This window comes from Gastrolobium bilobum, unplaced genomic scaffold, assembly GCF_033153095.1.
Source record: "Gastrolobium bilobum isolate Gb01-03AN ecotype WA unplaced genomic scaffold, APGP_CSIRO_Gbil_v1 utg8751, whole genome shotgun sequence".
Taxonomy (NCBI): Eukaryota; Viridiplantae; Streptophyta; class Magnoliopsida; order Fabales; family Fabaceae; genus Gastrolobium; species Gastrolobium bilobum.
In genome coordinates, this window is record NW_026899434.1 from 21,826 (window position 1) to 44,372 (window position 22,547).

At 37.6% G+C, this 22,547-nt stretch overlaps 2 protein-coding genes across 2 annotated transcripts; one reads left to right on the forward strand and one right to left on the reverse strand.

Moving 5' to 3' along the window:
- Positions 1-552: 552 nt before the first annotated feature.
- On the forward strand, positions 553-5,898 carry LOC133290434 (protein BOLA4, chloroplastic/mitochondrial). Its single transcript, XM_061488511.1, has 3 exons — positions 553-975; positions 1,927-1,994; positions 5,430-5,898. The coding sequence occupies exons 1-3, from the start codon at positions 658-660 to the stop codon at positions 5,593-5,595; spliced, it is 552 nt and encodes a 183-aa protein (XP_061344495.1). The 5' UTR covers positions 553-657; the 3' UTR covers positions 5,596-5,898.
- Positions 5,899-6,348: 450 nt separating this feature from the next.
- On the reverse strand, positions 6,349-22,011 carry LOC133290433 (uncharacterized). The gene is made up of 7 exons (XM_061488510.1): positions 21,342-22,011; positions 20,232-20,543; positions 19,303-19,586; positions 16,432-17,463; positions 15,484-15,652; positions 7,536-7,693; positions 6,349-6,969 (listed from the first exon to the last, which is right to left on the reverse strand). Exons 1-7 carry the CDS (start codon positions 22,009-22,011, stop codon positions 6,727-6,729), a joined length of 2,868 nt encoding a protein of 955 aa, XP_061344494.1. The 3' UTR covers positions 6,349-6,726.
- Between the last annotated feature and the right edge of the window lie 536 nt (positions 22,012-22,547).

Sequence of the window (22,547 nt, forward strand, 5' to 3'; positions counted from 1 at the left end):
ACGATAAGCCCTATATATATATATATATATATATATATATATATATATATATATATATATATGCAAAATGATTTGTAATGTGACTGCATATAAACATTGGTGTCAAATTTGACGTTTGACACCTCATCTGAGAGCCGTTAGATCAAAAAAAGATCAACGACTCTTATTTGTAAGCATGTGACACCATTGATCTTTTTAAATCTAACAGCTCTCAAATGAGGTGTCAAGCTTCAAATTTGACACCGGTGTCAAAGGATCCTACCCCATATATATATATATATATATATATATATATATATATATATATATATATATATATATTACATCGATGCAAGAATAAGAAATTTTATATCAAATATTGATCATGAATTTGCTCAGATCTAATGTCTCTCATATGTAATGAATCATAGCCACTAGATATAAATAGGATTAACAACTATAATTGAGAATATAACTTTTAGCTGCTATATATATATATATATATATATATATATATAATTTGACTATTTCCATCTAAAGAAAATAATAAGGCCAGTCGAGTGCCACGGCACCGCGGGTTATATCCTGTTGTGGGAATTGGGAAGGTAAGCATAAACCGTCTAAAACCCAAAAAGGTGAAAATCGAGGAAGCAGCAACATCAACAACATAGATATCAAATGCGCTTCTCACTCTCACTCTCAGCCAACACTATGCGTCCTCATCTATTCTCTCTCTCACCCAACCCTATCTTACTGCGCCAACCTCTTCCCCTTTTGGTTCACCGTTACAAATCCATTCTCTCTCGAACTGCTCCTAACCCTATATTGCTTCTCAGATCGACGTCTTATTCACATACTCTCGTAGGCAATATGGGTCTTCGTAGAATTGACAGTTTATTCACCATGAGTTCTGTTCGCAAGTTTAGTACACGCGCCACACATGTCAACGACGCTGGCTCTATTGACTTGCCTCTCATACAGTCCATGGAGAAAAAGGTATCGTATTGTTTCATTTGTTACTATTATTCAGAAAATTACTACTAATAAAAAAAAACACTCTTCGCTAAACCTCCACCGAGGTTGGGGTCACGACAATACTTGTATACAGATGAAAGACATAAGTGTAAGGACGCTATTTTGAAAGTGGCTACTGCCATTCTGAAGATAAAATTATTGGTTTTCTCTCTTAATTGTTGTAATTTCTCAAAATAGCTTAGCATGCGCTGAGCAGTGAGGAGGTTAGAATAATATTTTTCTCCCACATATTTTACTAGTCCACTGCTAATTTTTTTTTTTTCATGCTTTGGTATATAAATTTCTTTATAGAGGGCTATTCTAGAGCAGTAGTAAAATTGTTTGTTTGTGAGTGAAAAGCTATGTTGCACGGGACACTATAGTCCGACACCTTGATTCTAAAAAAAATGATAGATTTTGACAGGTTAGGGCATTTTTTGATATCAAATAATATTTTTAATTTATGTAGTGTATTTAATAAAAAAAAATGAAGCTAAACTTATGATACTCATCAATTTTGCAAAGAAACATAAGATATCAGAAATATTTATATTAAATTAAATAAAATGGTAATTATAATCCAGTGAATCTAATAGTTGGACTTGGAACTAAAAACGCAACGTAACGCAACTTTTAAATCTTTTTTTAAGTCTTTGCAACATGGGTATCAGAGTGTCGGAGAGTGTCGGACACGACACATCAAGCTTTTTGAAGTGTCTTTTGAAGTGTCTGTGCATTATAAGTAGAAAGTGACCGGTTCGAATTGGAAAATAACTTGTTTTGTAAATATATAAGAGTAAGGCTATTTATAAGAATTGCCTTCACCCCTCACCCCTATCTTCTTTAGTTAGTCTGGGTTTACTGGAAAGTGGTTTTTGGTATATAAATTTCTTTCTTGCTCTTTGAATGTCAATTTGCATCTTGCTTCAACAGATAAAGGAACAACTGAATGCAGAATCGGTCACCGTAAAAGATGCTTATAGTGATGGTCGGCATGTGAGGTGAACATCTTTTTAACCATTGGATTGATATCAACTGACTTCAAGAAGAATGTATGCATTTCTTTATTGGTTAATAGGAAAATTTAATACTTAGCCAACTTAACAACAATAAGTTCACAAAATATCATGTAAAGGGTAAACTGGTAAACTATGTATTAGTAATCCTTACAACAAGAACAAGTTTGATATAAATATAATCAAAGAAGCCCACTTAAAGATTGAAGAATCATAAATCCTTTTAGGCCTCCCTGTAGACTGTTTTTTCCTTTTGAAGATTGTTCTGTTTCTTTCTTAAGATCTCAATGTTATTTGATTTCAGGGTCACTTTCTCATGAATGATGAAAAGTTGGGCTTTTAAGCTTTCTAGATCATGACAAAACACTGGCTATGACACATTTAAGAAATAATTAACCTATTTGTATACTTTTAGGTTTTGTGTCTTAGAATTTGATTAAAATACTCTGTTGATTAAAGAAGAAATTCTGTTAGAGAGTAAACACAAGTAGGGGGAGGATAAAATATCCTCCAAAACATAGAAACTAAATGACAACAAAGTGCTAAAGAGGCTCAAAGTGCAATAAAATAATAAATCTTTCTAATCTCTTTATCAGAAATGTAAACTCCCTTAAAACAGATGAAGAACAGAGCACAAGTGAAAATCCATAAATGCAATACTACCAAATTACATTCTTGGTGGCCAAGAGAAGTAATACAGTCTCGATAAAACAGTATCCTGCAAAGGAAACTCCAAAAGTGAAGCTCCATGTATTATTGAATTAAAAAAAAAAAGGAAAATTAGATATAGAGAATAAGGATTTACCTAGAAGGGTCCTCCTTCCCCGAGCCAAGGTTTTCCCTACAGATGGAGAAAAGTTCTCCCCTGTCCAAGTAATAGAGTAGCAAGAAACAACCTAAATGCTTTTCTCTCCTCTCCCCATTCCCAAAGGTCATGACTCATAAGGCTCGTGGCATAACTAACTCACAAGACACATTTAATAGCACAAGGTGGCAACTTATCACGAACTGGATAAAGACCGTTGACAAAACAAGTACTTCTAAACACCCAAAGTGGAACATGATATGTGGGATGTTTGGAATCTAACAACAAAAAAGGAACTTGATTTATTGAGAACAGATGATAGCATATGTTTGATTAAATATCAAGCAGTCTAGACAACTTACCAAACTAATTCTGAATTTCAGTTAGAAATACTTGATTCAAACCTGTCTTTCATAAAGAATAACCAAGTACACTGTGAGAAATCATCAATGAGGGTAACAAAATACTTAAGACCAAAGGGTGAGGAGACACGAATTCGATCACATATATCAGAATGAATGACAGATAAATTAGATTCAATTTGACTCTTGAGCTGACTGGAAAGGAAGTCTAAACATGTTTCCCAAGTTGACACGACTCATAGTTTAAAGACTTTTAAGTTGGCAAGACTTGAACCATTTGTTGAAGTTTTGAGAGACTTGGATGACCAAGATGCTGATGGAGGAGACTGGGAGATTCCGTAGCAGGACATAGATGTAGTGGGTGAAACATGACCAATTTCTTGGGCAGACACTTTTTTATGGATACATTGGGCAGACACTTTAGAATCATCAGGTAAAATGACAAAATGATAAAAGGAAAGTAGAGAGAGAGAGAAGAAAAAATTGATTGATTACTGATTATTTGGTCAAAGGCATATGTGTACAACAACCCATCCGCATTGCACATATCCTCAAACCTAGTCTTTCATGAATGGACCTAGTACATTAAGATTGATTTCTATTTTGTCCAAGAGAAGATTCAGTCTAGGAAGACCTAAAAATATTTATTAACTCTCATGATCAACTTGCATATAACTTCACTAAGCCTCTTAGAGGACCCCAAGTCAACTATATGTGACAAGCTTAGCATGTATGATATATACACACCAACTTGAGTGGGAGTAGTAGAATATATGATTATATTGTTATAATATCTGATTAGGATATGTGTATCATAAGAGATATGTGTATCATAAGAGATCATGTATAGAATCAATTAGAGGATAGTGTAAACAAGGAAAGAAATCCTTGTAATTATCTTCTCTCTATTATATATAGAAACCTTGGTTTGTCTGATTAGAAATGCAATTTCCCTCAATGTTCAAGTGGACTCAAAAACTCGAGTCCACTTATTGTGGTAAGGGTGTCTTAGCTTATTGATGGGGGTCTCCCTTATCTAACATGAAGGTGTAATGGATTGAAAATGATTATTTAGGGGAGATTAGTTAGAGGAGAGAGGGGGAGAATGATTATTCTCTTGTTCAGTAGTAATCTGAGGGCAGAGCTGTATTCTGTGTAGTAGCTTTGCTCTGGTAAAGTAATAGTGCAGTAGCTATCTTTTACTCCTGTTTTTTTCCTTCTTTGGTAACCCCTTTATGCCTTAAAGCTTACGTAAAATGCAATAAAATGTCCTTCTGTTTTACTCTCTATTGTTGGGTTCGGAACACCTAAAGTTTGAATGCACTCTATATTGTTGGGTTCCTAACACAGTTTGAATGCACAAGTGAGTTGGACTTATAGTATCTGTTTATACTGTTTGTACTACTCTGTCTACATGGAGAGTACAGCTGTAGTAACAACTATTAGTTTAGCTGTCTACACATTATTTTTTTTCTTTATATAAAAAGGAAATAAAAAAAGACATGAAAAGTAATAGGAATTTGGAGGATAATGGATTCTCCATGTCAGAAAACGGGAAAACCAAACATCTGAGAGAAATGATCACTGGAGCAAAGTTGCCCATTCCCTCTGCATATTTATTAAGGAAACTAGAAAGGCCATCTGTTTTACACCAAATAAAAACCATTGCTTAATCCTATCACAAGTCTTAGCCATTGAAACATCCTTAAATGTATTTTACGCCACAATCAAATGCACCAAATGGTAGCTTAGGTGGCACATTACATGTGATATTTACATTATTTAACACTCCCCTCCAAGTTTGAGCGTAAGTATCATATGCAGCATGGTTGTTACATGTACAACTAATTGGAGGACCTCAGAGGTATTTAGTGAATATGTTTTATAGCTGGTCATTTGAATTGACAAAGCTAGGAGCAATATATCTGGAAAGTATCTTCTATCATTTAAAAATAGTCACCTCAATGTGTTTGTTCTTGCATGACAACTACTAAATTGGGGACTGTCTGTTCCTCACAAATCAGTTGCAGATGTCATTTTCTCCAATGTTTGAGGATGAAATTGAATGCCACCAAAAATAAATCTAGCTGCAAACTGAAAATTGAAACATTTTCGAACACACTTTTGCATGTATCCTCTTTGATAAAAGTTGTCCTTCAGGTAAGGTGCCATGTTTTGTATTAATAGTTGCATTTGACACCGACGATATTGCTTGGCTGGGACATAGCTTTAATATGTGGTTTGGTTTTGCAGCATTGACGTTGTATCTGATGCTTTTGAGGGACAATCAGCCGTAAATAGGCAGAGGATGGTTTATAAAGCCATATGGGAAGAGCTTCAGAGTACAGTTCATGCAGTTGATCAGATGACTACCAGCACTCCTGTTGAAGCAGCCGCACGAAATGACAAAAGATCATGAGAACACATGTTCACTGCTTATGTACGAGAGTGACTAGGAGTACTAGTGCTCTTATATGTTTGTATTGCTGTTGTCTTGGAATGAATTCCTAATCTTAAAGTACCATTACGGTAGGATTCACATTCAACTGGACACCAGTTTTCAATTTGACAAACTGAGAGATTCTAAATTCATTTCACATTGTATGATTAAATATTTTACCATGTATGTATCATCCAATGGTTAATATTTGCGTCTCTCACCTCTTACGTCATTATATAGTAAAACTCATTTCATGGCATTTTCATTGTAATGACAAGAAAATAATTTTGTTGATCTAGTTAGTAAATGTTGGTACATAGTAATTGTCTTTTTTCTGTATTGTACGTCACTTCTGGCGTTTCTGTTGACGATTTCAATTGGTGTAAATAGCACACAAATATTTCAGCCCATTTTACAAACATGGCTAAGCATCTATAGTTTCGTGTGAGTTATGAAGAGTTCAGGTTTGAAACTAAGGAATCAGTGGAGCCATTAGCAGGTACCCTTGCTTTATACTATGCATAAAACTTGCTTGACTCAAGAAGAGGAAGCTGAAAATTGTGGTACCTGCCAAATGCTTCCCCTCTTATCACATTGTCATGAACATGATTGCGTTTCAGTGCATGAACAAAAGTATTATCGTCTGGTATCACTGCTGTTTTTAGCACTGTATCAGGAAGACAGGTCCACCCTCATCTTACAACTTGGGCATTGACCAATTTATTCCCCCATAATTTCACGCATAACACTGGCAGTTGTGATTCACAATACATAAAATGGACCAAAGTATACATTGTCATGTTACTATCTGTGAGTTGAATCAACTTTTCTTCCTTGATTTTCATGAATTATACACAAATCTTAGATTTATAAATTGCTATACATTCTAAAGTTCTACCATGTGAAAAACCAGCCATGTATATCCCCCTTGCTGCAATTCTGATTCCGGCATAAAGGTCACCATAAGAAGATGAATAACAATGCTTCGATATAGCTTGCATCTCTTTTCATGCACACATACTTTCACTATTTTGATGAAAAATAAATAAATACCCTCCCAAAGAATTGGTAGGTCATTTTTGAAATTTGTTTCTTGCAACTGTTGCAATACTAATTAATGGAAGGTAGTATTGGATTCATCCCAAGTCCAGACTCTCCAAAACTACCTGGTTCTGCATGCTTCACCCTACCAAAGTGTCGTATATGACGCAGAACTCTTGCTAAGAAGGTATTGTGGCATATAGTTGAGCTGTCACAAACCACAGCTAAATGTTTGCGTGCTCTTGTGATGGCAACATTGATTCTTCTGCTATCCCCAAGGAATCCAACAGCTCCCAATGTGTTTGAACGTACCTATTTTATTATTATTATTATTATTTTATGAAAAGGGGAAAACAATTAGTTCATCAACAAGATCAGTAATGGATAAATATTTTAACTATGTATATGTAAAGGTTGGATAATCAAAATGGTAGTAATGGATCATGTAACTCATCAAACATTAAGGAAGCACGGTTACATATCATCCCAATTGCAGAAGTTACTAATAAACAAGTAAAAATGAGAGATAATGAATTAGTAGAGGACATCATAGAAGCAAGGTAGTCACAATATCGATGTTAAAGGAGTGATCAATGCTTTATTTACAGAATCAAAATGAAAGGGTGGTTCATGCAGTTACAACTATAGTCATAACTCCCGAGGGTAGAGTAATAATTTCAAAATTTAAGAGCTTGATGATAATAATTTCAACATACATTTAAGGCTGTATTATGAAAATGTTTGAACTTTCTCTCTTTAACAGGAGATGATATCTTATTGTCTTCTCTCAAACATTTATTTTTCAAGTAATAAATTTATTATTTATCAACCAGAAAATTGTTTAAACGAGGCATCTAAAGATTAAATTCAGTTCATACCATGGACAAAATTACTGCATCAGCTTCCCGACCTTGAAAACTATCAATTGTGGCAACCTCAGTACCTGCAGCTTCTGGAAACTCATCAAGCATGTTCCTCAAAAGTTGTACTTGAGCGACATAAGGGGATTGCACTACAATAGCAGTAGGGCTAACACCTGCATTTCAGATTCAAATTAATAAGGAAAATCTTATATCAGCAAACAGAAATGACAAATAAGTTGTGTCACAAGATTTCAAACTCCGAAAGACTGAGAACTAGCATTGCAAAAAAAAAAAAAAAAATGATAACATAAAATGATACGCAGTAATATATATATATTTTTTCTTGGATTAAACTGATATGCTTAAATACTAAACGGGGTTGGAAGGTGTAGAAACACTACAAGATCCTTATTTCTTTATTTCATGCACAAATTTGAATTATGCACTTCTTTGTCCAAGGTTCAGAACTATATACTAGTAGTGACAATTAGGGGTGTGCATGAGTCGAATTAAACTGAATTTTTTGAAAAACCGAACTGAATTGGTTTAAACGGTTCGGTTCGGTTTGATTCGAAAATAGTTCGATTAGATTGAAAATGGTTCGATTCGATTCCGAACCTGTTCAGGTCGACCCTATTCTGAAAAGATAAAAAAAAGTTAAAGAAATAAAGTAATAAAAATCAGTTCGGTTCGACTTGAAAACAGTTCGGTTCGAAAACGATTCGGTTCATGAACTGGTTCTTTAAAAACCGGTTCGGTTCATGAACTGGTTTTTAAAAACAAGTTATTTTAAGTGCAATTCAGTTCGGTTCAATTTTTTAGTTATTTTGCACATCTCTCGTGACAATGGCAATGCCAAACTAAATAGGCATGAAAATCACGCAAAACGACGCTAAAATCCACAAGCAGGAGTGCTGGAAACACAGCCTTTGTAAAGATTAGTATAAACTATAAAGTCAAGCTTATAGATATATCAAATATAATCATTTACTGAAGATTATTTTCTGTCAAAGTTAAAATTTCATGGGAATTATCACTGAAACATTGAACTTGAAGCTGATTTACCAAGCATATTTGAGAAGGAACAAGAATAATGATAACCGCAATACAACTATTTTGGACCACTGATGTGGCCCAGCAGCCAACTGCCAAAACGTCCCCATCGTCCCGTCAGCCTCTGCAGACTGTCATTTTGGTTGCAACCCACAGTCATGTTCCATCACCTAAAACCTTGGCTGCCCACACACAATCTGCCTCATCATCACAGTGAAGCTTCCTTGGCAAGCTTTCCCTGACTACCTGCATCTCATCCCCATGGAATGGACTCCCAGGCATTAAGTCAGTGGTTCACCTCTCCAATCACTACAAAGGCTCAGCCCTTAGGTACTTACCTTCCTCTTATTTACATACTCAACCTCATTCATCTATTGACTTGAGAGTCCTTGCGAATGCACCACCACCTCTTGTCCACCAAAGCATGCGGAGGAGCCTCCCTCAACTATATTCAACCATCGTCAGAAAGACTTGGAAGTAACACCTTAACCTATCTCACTAATCCAAACAAACATTAGCACAGTCTATGGGAATAGATGAGCATCCACTCCCACACTTATACATGGTAAGCCACAAACAAAAACCAAAACTAAATATGAGAAGTAACACTTATACCTGCGTCTCATCCCCATGGAATGAACTCACAGGCATTAAGTCAATGGCTCACCTCTCTTATCACTACAAAGGCTCAGCCCTTAGGTACTTACTTTCCTTTTATGTATACTTACTTTCCTTTTATTTACATACTCAACCTCATTCATCTATTGACTTGAGCATTAGACTCTTTGCAAGTGCAACACCACCTCTTGTCCACCAGAGAATGCGGAGGAGCCTCCCTCAACTATCTTCAACCATCGTTCAAAAGACTTGAAAGTAACACCTTACCCTATCTCGCTAATCCAGACAAAACATTAGCACAGTCTATGGGAAGAAATGAGTTTCCACTCCCACACTTATAGATGGTAAGAACGAGGAAGACAACCACAAACAAAAACCAAAACCAAGAATCTGTAGGGAAGGGGAAGAAGCATCAATCCGAGGAGCAACAACATACACCTCGTATTGCAGGAAAACAACCATTGCCCCAACATTATCAAGAGTCGCAGAGCCCTCAAACTACAACATCATGGAGACCATCTCGCAACAGATAGACAAGCTCAATAAATAGTTGAGCTCCAGCACAGTGTCTTGGCCGAGGATCAGTGGGAGAATGATGCACAAAGGGATTAGTCTCAAAACCCGACTCCATTGGTGTTCAAGAACAAAGCTTCAAGTGTTCGTCACAACAAACTCGAACCCCATAATCAAGACATGCCACATATTATGTCGAGGCATTCGACCCATCCTTGCAGCTTAGTCACCCCTTCACTGAGAGTGTCATGTCGGCTCCCATCTCCTAGGGTTTCAAACAACCTAACAACATGCATTTCTTAATGGGGAGCGAGACCCATAGAAACACCTTAAAGTGTTCCAAGCCACCATACTTTTTCGGGAAGGAGCCGACTTCCTCATGTTTCAAGCCTTCTACTTAACCCCAAAAAAAGTTGCGCTTCGATGGTTCTAGTATCTTCCTTCCAACTCAGTTGAATGCTGAAACGACTTAGATGAGAACTTCTCCCCGCACTTCCCCACTAGCAAGCCCTAGCCAAGATCATCTCACACCCTATCAATGGTCAATGGTAAGGCAGAGAAGGGACAAATCCCTCTAGGACTATCTCACCCATTTGAACAAAGTTGCTGCTAGACAGGGACCCAAGAGTAGCACTCCATCTCCTTGTTGAAAGGTAGAAATCGGAACCTTTTGCCACCTCATTGGCCAATAAAAGGAGCTAGAACTATGGACAGGCTGCTCTCAAGGTGTGAGAAGTACATCCACTTAGATGATTTTGAAAGAGCCGTTAGAAGTCCCAATGAATAAGCAACCAAGCAAAAGAGGAAAGGTTGTGACAACCTCTTCCCAGGAGGGCGGGAACATGGAGATTCATCCAACTAGGAACAAGTGTGACAAATACACCCTTTAAATGCCTCCAGAGCCCAAATACTCCTCGATGTCCTAAACACAAGTTCTAGGGTATAAAATGGTCAGTCATTGAAAAAGTAATTGAGGCGTGAGAAACAAGGCAAAGCGAGTTTCATGGGGGATATGGCTTGATATGGAAGAATGTATCTCAATCTGAGGTACCATTGAGAAGATGGTGAGTGACAACCAGTTTTGTCAATTCATCTACAATACACAAGCTAATGGGTACAAAGCCTCCCAAAAGGCCAAGCCGTAGCCGTAGCCCACCAAGAAGGCCTCCACAGTAAAGACGAGCCCTACTTGAGAGGGATAGATCCCCCCAGCTGAACAGAGAAAACCAAGAACACGAATACTTCCGAGCCTCCATCCAGCACCAGACATCAGAATTTGATGAGGAATGCTAGGTGTAATACACACCATCTTGGGAAATATTGTCGGAGGAGAGTCCACATCATCCCAGAAAAAGGACCTAAGGCAACAAAGGCCATTACCTCCTGTTCAGAGTTCGAACTCCTCAAAGGTCGACTTGAGCAATCCTTTGGTGAGGATATTTGCTGTCTGTTCCTTGGTAGGTATATATGTCAAGCATACACTACCGTCTTCTAATTTTTCTTTGATAAAGTGACGATCAACTTCTACATGTTTTGTTCTGTCATGATGAACAGGATTTTGAGCAATGCTGACAGCAGCCTTATTATCACAATATAATCTGATAGGTAGGGAATAAGAGATCTTCAACTCCTCCAGAAGCCTTCTTAACCAAATTCCTTCACAAATACCATGGGCTAGAGCTCGAAATTCCGCTTCCGCACTGCTTCTTGCAACAACATTTTGTTTCTTACTTCTCCAGGTCACAAGGTTTCCCCAGACATAAGTACAATATCCTGAAGTAGATCTTCGGTCCATTGCAGAGCCAACCCAGTCTGCATCTGTATAGATTTCAATCATCCTTTTGTGCCCCTTTTTAAAGAAAATTCCTCGACCAGGGGTATTTTTGAGGTACTTGAGAATTCTATAAACAGCACTAAGGTGTTTTTCCTTAGGAGAATGCATGAATTGGCTAACCATGCTCACAGTAAAAGCAATATCAGGACGAGTGTGAGACAAATAGATTAATTTCCCCACTAGTCTCTGGTACTGCTCCCTATCAACATCTTCCCAGTCCTCAACTCCCATCTTGATATTAGCTTCAATTGGAGTCTCTGCCGGCTTGCACCCAAGCATACCTGTTTCTTGCAACAGGTCTAGAATGTATTTTTTCTGAGTTAAAGAAATTCCTTCCTTACTCTGAGCAATTTCCACGCCAAGGAAATATTTGAGAGATCCAAGATCTTTTAGTTCCCACTGGTCAGCTAAACATTTTTTTAAAGAGGTTATCTCCTCGCTATCATTACCAGTGACAATTATGTCATCAACATAAACGATCAGAATAGCAATTCTTCCTTTGTCGGAGTGTTTAAAAAATAAAGTGTGATCAGTCTGAGCTTGGGTGAACCCTCGTCCCTTAACAGCTTGAGTAAATTTTCCAAACCATTCTCTGGGAGATTGTTTAAGTCCATAGAGAGACTTCTGCAACTTGCACACAGAATCATCCCCTTTTTCAAAACCAAGAGGTGGATCCATGTAAACTTCCTCATGTAGATCACCATTCAAGAAGGCATTCTTAACATCTAGCTGTTGCAATGGCCAATCAAGGTTGGCGGCAAGAGATAGCAGAACGCGGATAGTGTTAAGTTTGGCAACAGGAGCAAATGTCTTCTGATAATCTATCCCATGAGTCTGAGTAAATCCCTTAGCAACTAATCTGGCCTTATACCTATTGATGCTATTGTCTGCATTAAATTACATTGTGAATACCCATTTGCAGCCAACAGTTTTCTTTCCTTTAGGTAATGTCACAAACTCCCATGTTCCATTTTTTATAAGTGCATCCATTTCTTTTAATACAACATTCCTCCATTTTGGGTCATCAAGTGCTTCTTGGATATTTTTGGGTATCCTGGTACTATCTAACATAGCGTTGAAAGCACGAAAACCTGGAGACAACTTCTCATATGAGATATAATGGGAAATAGGATGAGCAGTGCAAGATCTAGTACTTTTCCGAAGAGCAATAGGCATATCAATGTTGGCTGTACTAGTGCATTCAAGTGGGTTGCTGGAACAAGGACTCGAGTCAGGATCCTGGCAGTCTAGAGCATCTTGATGTGTTTTGCGCCTGCTGTAAAATTTTCCCCATTTTCCAAGAGGATCACAAGGAGGATCATTAGACTCAGGTATAGTTGCTCCCCCTGTTTCCTTCCCAATAACTCCCACTATTTCCAAAGGCTAAGGTAAGACAACATCATCATTTGCTTTTCCAGGCTTATCTTCATCCATACCAAGACCAATAGACTCCCCCTGAAGAGAAGTCGGGGAAAAAAAGGATTGTGTTCATAAAAGGTAACATCCATGGAAACAAAAACCTTACGGAGAGAAGGTGAGTAACACTTATAACCTGTTTGATTTGGGGAATATCCTATGAAGACACATCGAATAGATTTAGGGTCAAGTTTGGATCTGTGATGTGGAGGAATATGCACAAAAGCCACATAGCCAAATATTTTGGGAGGAAGAGAAGAAAGAGCACTGAAAGAGGGAAAAGATTTAGTAAGACAGGATAAAGGAGAATGAAAATTTAGTACCCGAGAAGGCATCCGATTAATGAGATAACAGGCTGTCAAGACGGCTTCCCCCCACAGATATTTAGGGACATGCATCGTGAATAAAAGAGCTCGAGCAACTTCAATTAGATGTCTATTTTTCCTTTCAGCCACCCCATTTTGTTGAGGGGTGTTAGGACAAGAACTTTGATGAATAATTCCATGCTGGTTTAGGTAATCTCCAAGAACTGAATTAAAATATTCAGTATCATTGTCTGTTCGCAGAATTTTGATAGAGGTCTGAAATTGAGTTTGAATCATAGCATGAAAGTTTTTTAAAGTGGATGCTGCCTCAGACTTATCTTTTAAGAGATATACCCAACATACCCTAGAATGATCATCAATGAAAGTAATAAACCAACGAGTACCCGAGACATTTTTTTCACGAGCAGGTCTCCAAATATCACTACGAATCAATGTAAAGGGAGAAGATTCATGATATTTCTTAGGAGAATAAGTGACACGAGAGTGCTTTGCAAGCTGACAACTATCACAAAGAAGGGAACTTGGCTTTTTATTGATAAATAAGTTCGAGAATAACTTCTGGAGGTAAACAAAATTTGGGTGTCCCAACCTACGATGCCATAACAAAACATCATTACAGTCATCTGATAAACATAGAGAGTGGTTCGAAAAAATCCTCTTTTCACAATGAACCTCTGTAAAATAGTAGAGCCCTTCTTCCTCTCTAGCACTGCCAATCATCATCCCCGAGTCCTGTTCTTGAAAGATACAAGCATTTGCAGAGAACTTAGCAACACAATGCAACTCAGCAGTAAGTTTGCTAATAGAGATGAGATTACAAGTAAGAGGGGGAACATGAAGTACTGAGTTCAAAATAATATGCTCGGAAAGTTTAATGGATCCCTTTCCCGCAATAGTGGAGAAATTCCCATCAGCTGTTCTTATTCGTGACGGGTGATAGTAAGGGGTATAGGAGAAAAATAAGGTTGCATTACCTGTCATGTGATCAGAGGCCCCTCAATCAAGGATCCAACGATTACTACGTTCAACATGGAATGCCATACCTCTTTGAGCAACATGACTAGTTGCCTCAGCAGGTTGAGACATCAATTTTTGAAAAGACGAATTTTCAAAATTTTCAGCGTCCATGGCTTTCTAACAACAGGTACCCTGAAAAAAAGTTCCTCCAAATACGATTTTGACCTTCAAAACAGGAAGAGGGTTGGCCACAGTGAAACAGTAATTGCTACAGTAATGAACAGTACTGCTACAGTGATGAACAGTACTGCTACGGGTCTTCTGTGGGCTGGCTCGGGATTTTGTTCTGAACCTAATGGTGGCCTTGGTTTCGTGGTTGGAGGTGTCTAGGTAAGGATTCTGGCTTGGGCAATGGCTAAAACGAAAAAAAGGAATAGGAAAATGACTTAAAAATAAATCAGAACGGGGAAGAGACTGGAATATAACCAGCTCTTGATACCATGAAGAAAAGAAGAAGTGTTTTGTCTGAATAACACTTTCTTAATTCATTGAGAGACCCAATGGGTCCTTTTATATTGAGTACAATGGGCTACCTCAACTACCTCAATAAATAAGCTACCTCAACTACTTCTACCTCAACTACCTCAAGTACTTCTACCTCAACTACCTCAATAAATAGCTGAACCTACATAAATAAATAGCAAGCAGAAAACTTTGACTTATGTACAATACAAAGATACACTAATAAATGATAAATCACAATCTAGAATATTCTACATATACCCTTATGATTCTTATTATCATCTGACTGTACTTGATCACCAATTTGACCATATGCTTAAGCTGATAAGAAACTGAAATTAGTAGTATCAAGCTGAACTCAACAACTCCCTGTCATACAGGTACTTCTACAAGGAACATGATAAAATCTTAAAATTTAAAATCCACAACGTGTTACGACAAAATTTTAAAAGGGCTTATCATGGCATGAATGAATGACCTTATTATAACATCATATTTTGGCCTGGGAAGAGAACTAACTAATGAACCAAGGTATGGGTCACAGGCAAGAGGTACCAGTACCAGTTATTATCCACCTGTGATACCCTTCAGTTTAGGTAATATTACTTTGTTCATACAATTTATTGTTGATACCATAAAACATTCACACTTGGGGAAAAAGTTGTATTTTAAAAAGCTATAGCAAAAGAATAAATAAATAAAATTAAGAGTCATATGTAATTACCAGCATAAATTAAGGAAAAGACATGCTGCAAGACTATATCAGCTTCTCCTTCATTATAAAACGAGCCTGTTCCAGCTGGGTCTAGATGCTCTCCACAACCAACTGACAGACTTCCATATGGCATTCTAGTATCGAGCAATAGCAGTGGGCACTGTGTTATCCATGTTGGCTGTATAATCAGCAAGGTCAAACTTTACATTCATGTAATAAGAATTAGTAAAAATAAATGAAAATGGAAAAATACTGACAAAGATCAATATACGTATCACAAACATCCCCGAGTAAAAAGCATAGGCAACACAAAATATAATAGAAATGCTAAGACCTTCCATAAAATGGTAACCAACAAGCAACTATTCTTTCAATTTCTATATTCATACAGTAATTGATGATCAAAATGTTTCAAGAAAAGTCTTGTGATTTTTACATCTTCAGCATTACATGTTGTCTATTGAGAAGCTTAAGCTATCAATTTTGCGTCAACTTGTTTATAAGTTGCACAGGTTACCGAAAATAAGGTTTGAGTTGTCCAATTTTAAAATATTGCTAGTGAGCCTCATATGTAACAGCCTACTCATTTGGCACTCTATTAAATAAAAAATTTAGCGCTCTCTCAGCTGGAATGTTACTCCATTCCCCTGAAGCATGAAAAGAATATCCAACAGGATTAGCTATTACCAGCCTCAGTCTCTAAGAAGGAAGTTTAATGCTTCAGGGGCTTGATCCCAGACAAGGCTACTCGTCTTCTTCCCATACCGAAGTGTTTATACCTCCAATGTACCAAAGAAAAAACATAACAGTGTCTGAAAAGTAACATCTCTAGAAATTAAGGACCAGCAACATAAAACAGTCAACAGGAAGAAGGTCTAAGTTTCTTTAGTTAGGACATGATGTATATAGAAGCCTTCACTTCAATGAAAATGGTAATATCATTTATGGGCACTATACCATAACAAAAGGAGAGTCAACAAGAAGATGAGAGAAGACGGTCGCAGAGGACTTCAACAATCCTCCGTACATCTCCTTCGAAGCCCAACTAGCAATTGCATCGTTCATACGGTATTGTGTTGTTAATCTGGTGGTGAGAATCCCTTCATGCAAAGTTGTAGCTCTCTCCAGTAGAGAGATTCCTAGACCACCCTCTAAGGCCTTTCTAGATAATATGACAGGAGCAAGTTGGCATTGATCACCAGCAAGAATACAGCGCTTTCCCTGCAATATAGGAATCCAACAAGAGGGCTCAATTGCCTGTCCAGCTTCATCTATGACAACCAAGTCAAAACTGTCAAGCCTTCGAATCAAAGGATCAGCTGCTCCAGTATTAGTGGCAAGCACAACCTGAGCACTAGATAGAACTTCAATCATGGTCTGTTTTTCCTTTTTCTTTAGAGATCTTCCCAGCTGTTTCAGAAGTTGGCGTATGCCCGCAGCTAGTGAATCATCCCTTAAACAATGACTTAGATCTTTCCTTAGGTCTGATTTCTTCCTCTCATACTCTTCTCGAAAACTTGAAAGCTTCGCATTTACAATTTCTCCCAAAGATTTTGATCCCACTGTTTTTGATATACGAGCTGGATTTCCAACGCGCACAATATTTAATCCAACATTTGAAAGCTTTTCAACCATGTTATCAACAGCTGCATTGGTTGGTGCTGTAACAAGAACCCTTTCACCTCGCTGAACAGCACATGCTATAAGTTGCTTGAGCAGACCAGTCTTACCTGTACCAGGAGGCCCTTGGATAACCAATACAGGCCGCTTCTTATTCAAACCCAGTGCAATTGTTCTCTGCTGAGAATTATCAAAGGTTTCACTTCTTAATATTCCATTCAATTTTTCTTCTGCCCAGTCAGCCAAATGATTATTTCCAAGCCATGCAACATCTTCGCCATCTCCAAACAGTGTAGCCACAACAGAAATTGAAGAGTTCTTCTTTTGTAAACCATTCTTTTGAAGCAGCATTAGGGCTTCACAGTTGCGCTGGACAAAATCATAAGAAGCTTATTAAGAGATGTATATGTACATATAAAATTAGTGAGCCAAGGAGTAAAGTACTAATGAAATTATAAAACACAACCCAGTCAAATTATATTAATCTATTCAAAACTGATCCTAGAATGTAGAATTATTTTTTAGCAGACAAAGTAGGTGGTGGGTAGTTAACACTTCTAAACATATGATAAGACCTTGGGATGCACCACCCCAAAAGCTAGCTCAAAGGGTAGGAGTGCTCAAGGCCTTATAAACCCAACATTAGTTGCCCATACAGCCAATGTGGGACTCCAAGTCCCATACCTTGCAAATGCATCCTAACATTCCACCACGTTCCGTACCCCGGCGCTCACGCGGGCTGGCTTTGCGCTAATCTTTTACTAGTCCCGGGCGAACACTGCAATGCCGGCGTCACCACCCGCGCTGCTCGATCGCAACCAGGAGATATAGTGGAAAGCTCTGATACCATTTGATAAGACCTTAGGATGCACCACCCCAAAAGCTAATTCAAAAGGTGGGAGTGCCCAAGGCCTTATAAACCCCACATTAGTTATCCATACAACCAATATGGAACTCCAAGTTCAACACTTTGCAAATGGGTCCTAACACCATACCACTGCTTATCCTTTCCATAACAGGTGGCAGAATGATGTAACGACAAAAAGTATTTGACCCTGGCATAGCCTGGTAAATAGACTCTCCAATGCTATTGATGTACAACACTGGAGCAAGGAAAAGAAAACTCACAATTATAAACACTTTCGAAATATGGCCTAAAACTACATACACCATCCTTTTTTAATCATGAAGGTAACACATGCTTCGCAAATATTAACAGAAATTATGATAACATTAACTCTGGCAGAATTTTCCAATTCAATCCTTTATGTACATATCAACGAATTTACCACCTTGTTAGTGTTTCCTGAGTTTAATACATGCTCTTTTATGATTAAAGATAAATATTTTAGAACAAAATACATAAATATCATACGTACATGACATCAGCATTTTCTAAAACCCCAATTACCTTAACAACGGAGGAGAAAATATGTGGTCCTAGCATTGAGAACTCAATGCTGCAGCCACTTAAATTATAACACATGGACACATTTAACTGCAGTTTCTTGGGATCTTAATTATAACACATCCCACGTAAGTTAACTGTCCATGTGTTATAATTTAGGAGATGTAGTGCTGAGTCCTCAATACTAACAGGACTAAAAAAAATTTTGCAACAGAGAAATGACTGTTATAGCATTAACAAGTTTAGAAGGAGATGCATATGCTTTTGTCATACCTCGGGGAAGTCTATGTAATATAAAATAGGAAAACTAGAATCAATCAATGTCCACAGCTGAACAGACAAGAGCAAAGCCATTGTGCTAGAAGTGCTCAAAGGTGACAGTGTTTCTGTCTTGTCAACTGTCACCATGTAACAGCAACTTTCTAGCAGTAAAGAATTGGTGTTTAATATTTCAGTTTCTTTGGTTAGGAAAGACAAATGCATATTGATAGTTTATAATAAATATGCTTGTTATTATTAGACTAGTTCACCTTCCCAATCAAAACAGTTGGACTAACTAACTAACTAATAGTTGACCAAAGATTTTTTTTTTTCCTTTTTGTTCGATACCATAGATTTTATTTTATTCTACTTGATTAAACAGAAATAATAGACACTCATTACAGCCTACACAAAACTTCTTAGTTAATTTCAACTTCCAAATGATTTGAGACATCCTTTCATAAATATTTCACAAATGTTTCTTGGAGCTGCGGAATGTTTTGGTTGTATGCAAGAAAACACATGATAGGTTTCAATACCTCATAAGTAAGTGTATCAGCCAGTCCTTGAATACGGTCAATGCGCACACTCTTCCCAAATAGTTTAGAGAATGTAGGATCACCATGAAGTGACTCTAAAGCAACACTAATACTATAGCCATCATCCCCAAGATTGTTCACAAATCCTTGCATGCAAGAAGTTGTAACTGCACCCCTGTTGTCACACGTTCTCACACAAACCATGTCTCCAGGTGAAAGAGTAGTAGGTGGTAACCGGTGGTTCCCTTCAACCTTGAATAGCACCAAATGCATTCCCCCCAATCCTGTTTACACAATCAAATGTTATCGTACCAGAATGATTGGATTTAGCCCTTCATCGTTACTGAAGAGGCCATAAGTTAAAAGACTAACTTGATAAGATTTGCATCCTATGCAAGCTTCACATCAGTTAAGCCTAAAAGTTTATGCATCGTAAAGAGAGATGTTCGAAATATAGCTTATTGATTCGTTTAGGATTTTATTACTTAAGTACATAGACATCCACCAGATCACATTGTAATGGTGATTAACATCCTAAACCTAGATGAATCAAGGTTCGTCCAGTTTTGAGTCTACCATCCACATGCATCTACTTTCTAATCTCTACAATTTATATTTTTTGAAACCATTATTAGATACTGTATTATCAGTGCACAACTACTTGTATGGAAAATCCTTGACTTTTTATTGTAGATATTAATGACTAATAAGTGAAAACAGAGATTTGTCAAAGCAAATATAAGATGTTTAATATTAACCATGTCTAGAATATTAATGAATTACCAGTACTTTACCTCATATTATATCATATAACTCATAATCATGTCAACAATTCAACTTCTTTTACAGCACATGCACATAATTAAGGAGAGACTAAATTGCATTTGCCTGAATAATTCAAAAGAAAATAATAGGAAAAAGGAGAAGACCTGTAGAGGTACTGATGGCATTTAGATTACAAATGGTGTCACAGAGTTCTTGCTGTGGCTGGCTATGACTAACCAAGAACTCAATCGGTTTTGTTGAATCAGAAGTATCATCTGGTGGTTTAGGAACAGCATCCAGTTCTTCCTGAGTAAACTCCAACTCAGCATCCCTTTCAATACGGAGTAATTCTGACATGCGGTTGGTGAACTCATCAATCCTGTGCTGTATTGCTTTGACCTTTTCTATGTCCATTCCTAAAACTCCTTGGACAGTCTTGGGCTGCGCTATCTTTCTCGCAACTGCTCTATGCTGAGCTGCAAAATGAACCATTCTCAATCTCAGCCCCTCTTTAGTTTATACTACTATTGGAGCAATGCAATATTAAAAAATCACTTCCCATTAACCCCCCCGACCAACAAGGGCAGGGACTATGAAGCACCGATACTTCTAGTTTTTTTTTTCAACGAATCGGATACGCGTATCGGAAACGTATTGTATCGTATCGATGAATTAACAGTCGTATCGAGAACGTATTGGGAACGTATCAAAAAACGCCGTGTCAGAGTCGGTGCTTCATAGGGAAGGGATATGGACAATCCTCGTAATCGAACCTGTGACCTTTCAGTTACTACGAAGCAGCTTTACCACTGCTCTAAGCTCGTCCTCTTTTTAAAAAAGACTCCCCAATTAAACATCGACTGACGAGAGTAGAGGTGGAGTCAATCATTGTACAAACCTAATTATTACATATTTGTGAATAGACTGTTGCTTTTCGAATTCAAATCGATGACGTTTCAGTCAATAAGGAGCAGCTTTATCACTCCTCGCCCTCTTTTTTAGAAAAACTATCCATTAATAAAAAATTATTTTTAATACGCAAGTACGAGCTGTGAGTTGAGCCGGACGGACGGCGGCGACAGCCCCTTTAACGAGAGTAAAGACAAGGATAATCCTTATACGCAGCCTTACCATTACATCATACCTGTTTCCTGTGATCTTTCGATCACAAAGAAGTAATTTTATCACGGCTCTGGGTTCGCCCCTTGAGCAATGCAATATTATAATAACAAAACAACAACAAAAAATTGTTTAGTGAGGAAAAAGAGAAACACCTGAATTGGCGAGCTCCTTAAGCAGTTTCCAAGACTGAGTGTCACGCCAATCCTGGACCAAGGATTTATTCTGTAGATCTTGGAGAACATCACGAAGCTCCCTCTGAAAGTGGTCGAAAAGAGTGGGATAATGAGCACAAGCCTTCAAGCAGATAACTTCAAGTCCAAGCGGCATAGGAACAGCATTCAAATACGGTTGAGCCTGTATTACAAAAGTGAGACCAGGTCCCATTCTCTGCCTCAACTCGGAGAACTCAAACTCACCCTCTAACTCAGCTGAAGCAAAATCAGAAGCCATAGCCCTCATGCTATGACGAATCCACCTCACTACACTCTTCCCAAGTTCCTTCCACCCAATTGGGTCTCCATTCTCATTGGGTTCCCTTTCCTCTTGTTTCTCTCTCTTCCCTCTTCTTCTTCTCCCCTTGGCGTAACTCGGAAGCTGCTTAATTTCACAGCTGATGTTAGTTGCATTTCGAATGAGACGATGGGTGCCGAATGAAGGTGACAAAGAGCACATTGGAGACATGGTATATGCATTATTATTACTACGGTTTAAAAGACAGAATGAACCAAATGAAGAAAAGGGCACATAAGAGGCGTTATAACGGAAAAGCTCACTTTTTGCTGGGATTCTACCGCAGAAGAAGCAAGTAGGTACTGTTTCCATTACTATAACAATTCAGAATATTATGCTCAATTGTGTCATTGAGTAATGGTTAATACATATTTATTTATTTATTTTATATATATATATATATATATATGTGTGTGTGTGTGTGATAGACAAAGAAGGGCTTTTGAATTTGAACCGCGCACTGCATTTGAGGCGAGGAAGGAAAGTGGTTTATTATTTATTCATTTGGGACAGAAGAAAAGTTGCAGAAAATGAGAGATTTTTTTTATTTTTTTATTTTTTTGGAGTTAAGAATCAGAGATTTTTAATGAAAAGGAAAGTAAGAGAAGATTGGTACCAGTAAGAGTAACCCCTTTCAACAAAAATACAACAAAGCCAAACAAACATCCAAGTTCCTCTTCTGATTGGCTGCTAAGATTTTGGGGCGTGGCTGCTTGTAGCCCTTCTACTTCTTGCTGTGACGTGTTCCTTTCTTGTTCTAATACTTCTATTGTTTTCTTGTTTTTTTTTTTTATATTTTTAAAATAATAATAAATACTCGTTTCATATTTGACATATAAATGACGATT

What these genes read in the sequence shown, in the direction of transcription:
- LOC133290434 (XM_061488511.1), top strand. Translation starts at nt 658, where the DNA reads ATGCGCTTCTCACTCTCACTCTCAGCCAACACTATGCGTCCTCATCTA. An exon ending in TACAGTCCATGGAGAAAAAG is followed by an intron (nt 976 to 1,926) that starts GTATCGTATTGT and finishes TTGCTTCAACAG; the next exon opens with ATAAAGGAACAACTGAATGC. An exon ending in AGTGATGGTCGGCATGTGAG is followed by an intron (nt 1,995 to 5,429) that starts GTGAACATCTTT and finishes TTGGTTTTGCAG; the next exon opens with CATTGACGTTGTATCTGATG.
- LOC133290433 (XM_061488510.1), bottom strand. Translation starts at nt 22,011, where the DNA reads ATGGAAACAGTACCTACTTGCTTCTTCTGCGGTAGAATCCCAGCAAAA. An exon ending in TGCCATCAGTACCTCTACAG is followed by an intron (nt 19,587 to 20,231) that starts GTCTTCTCCTTT and finishes TTGTGTAAACAG; the next exon opens with GATTGGGGGGAATGCATTTG. An exon ending in ATGCAGTAATTTTGTCCATG is followed by an intron (nt 6,970 to 7,535) that starts GTATGAACTGAA and finishes ATAATAAAATAG; the next exon opens with GTACGTTCAAACACATTGGG.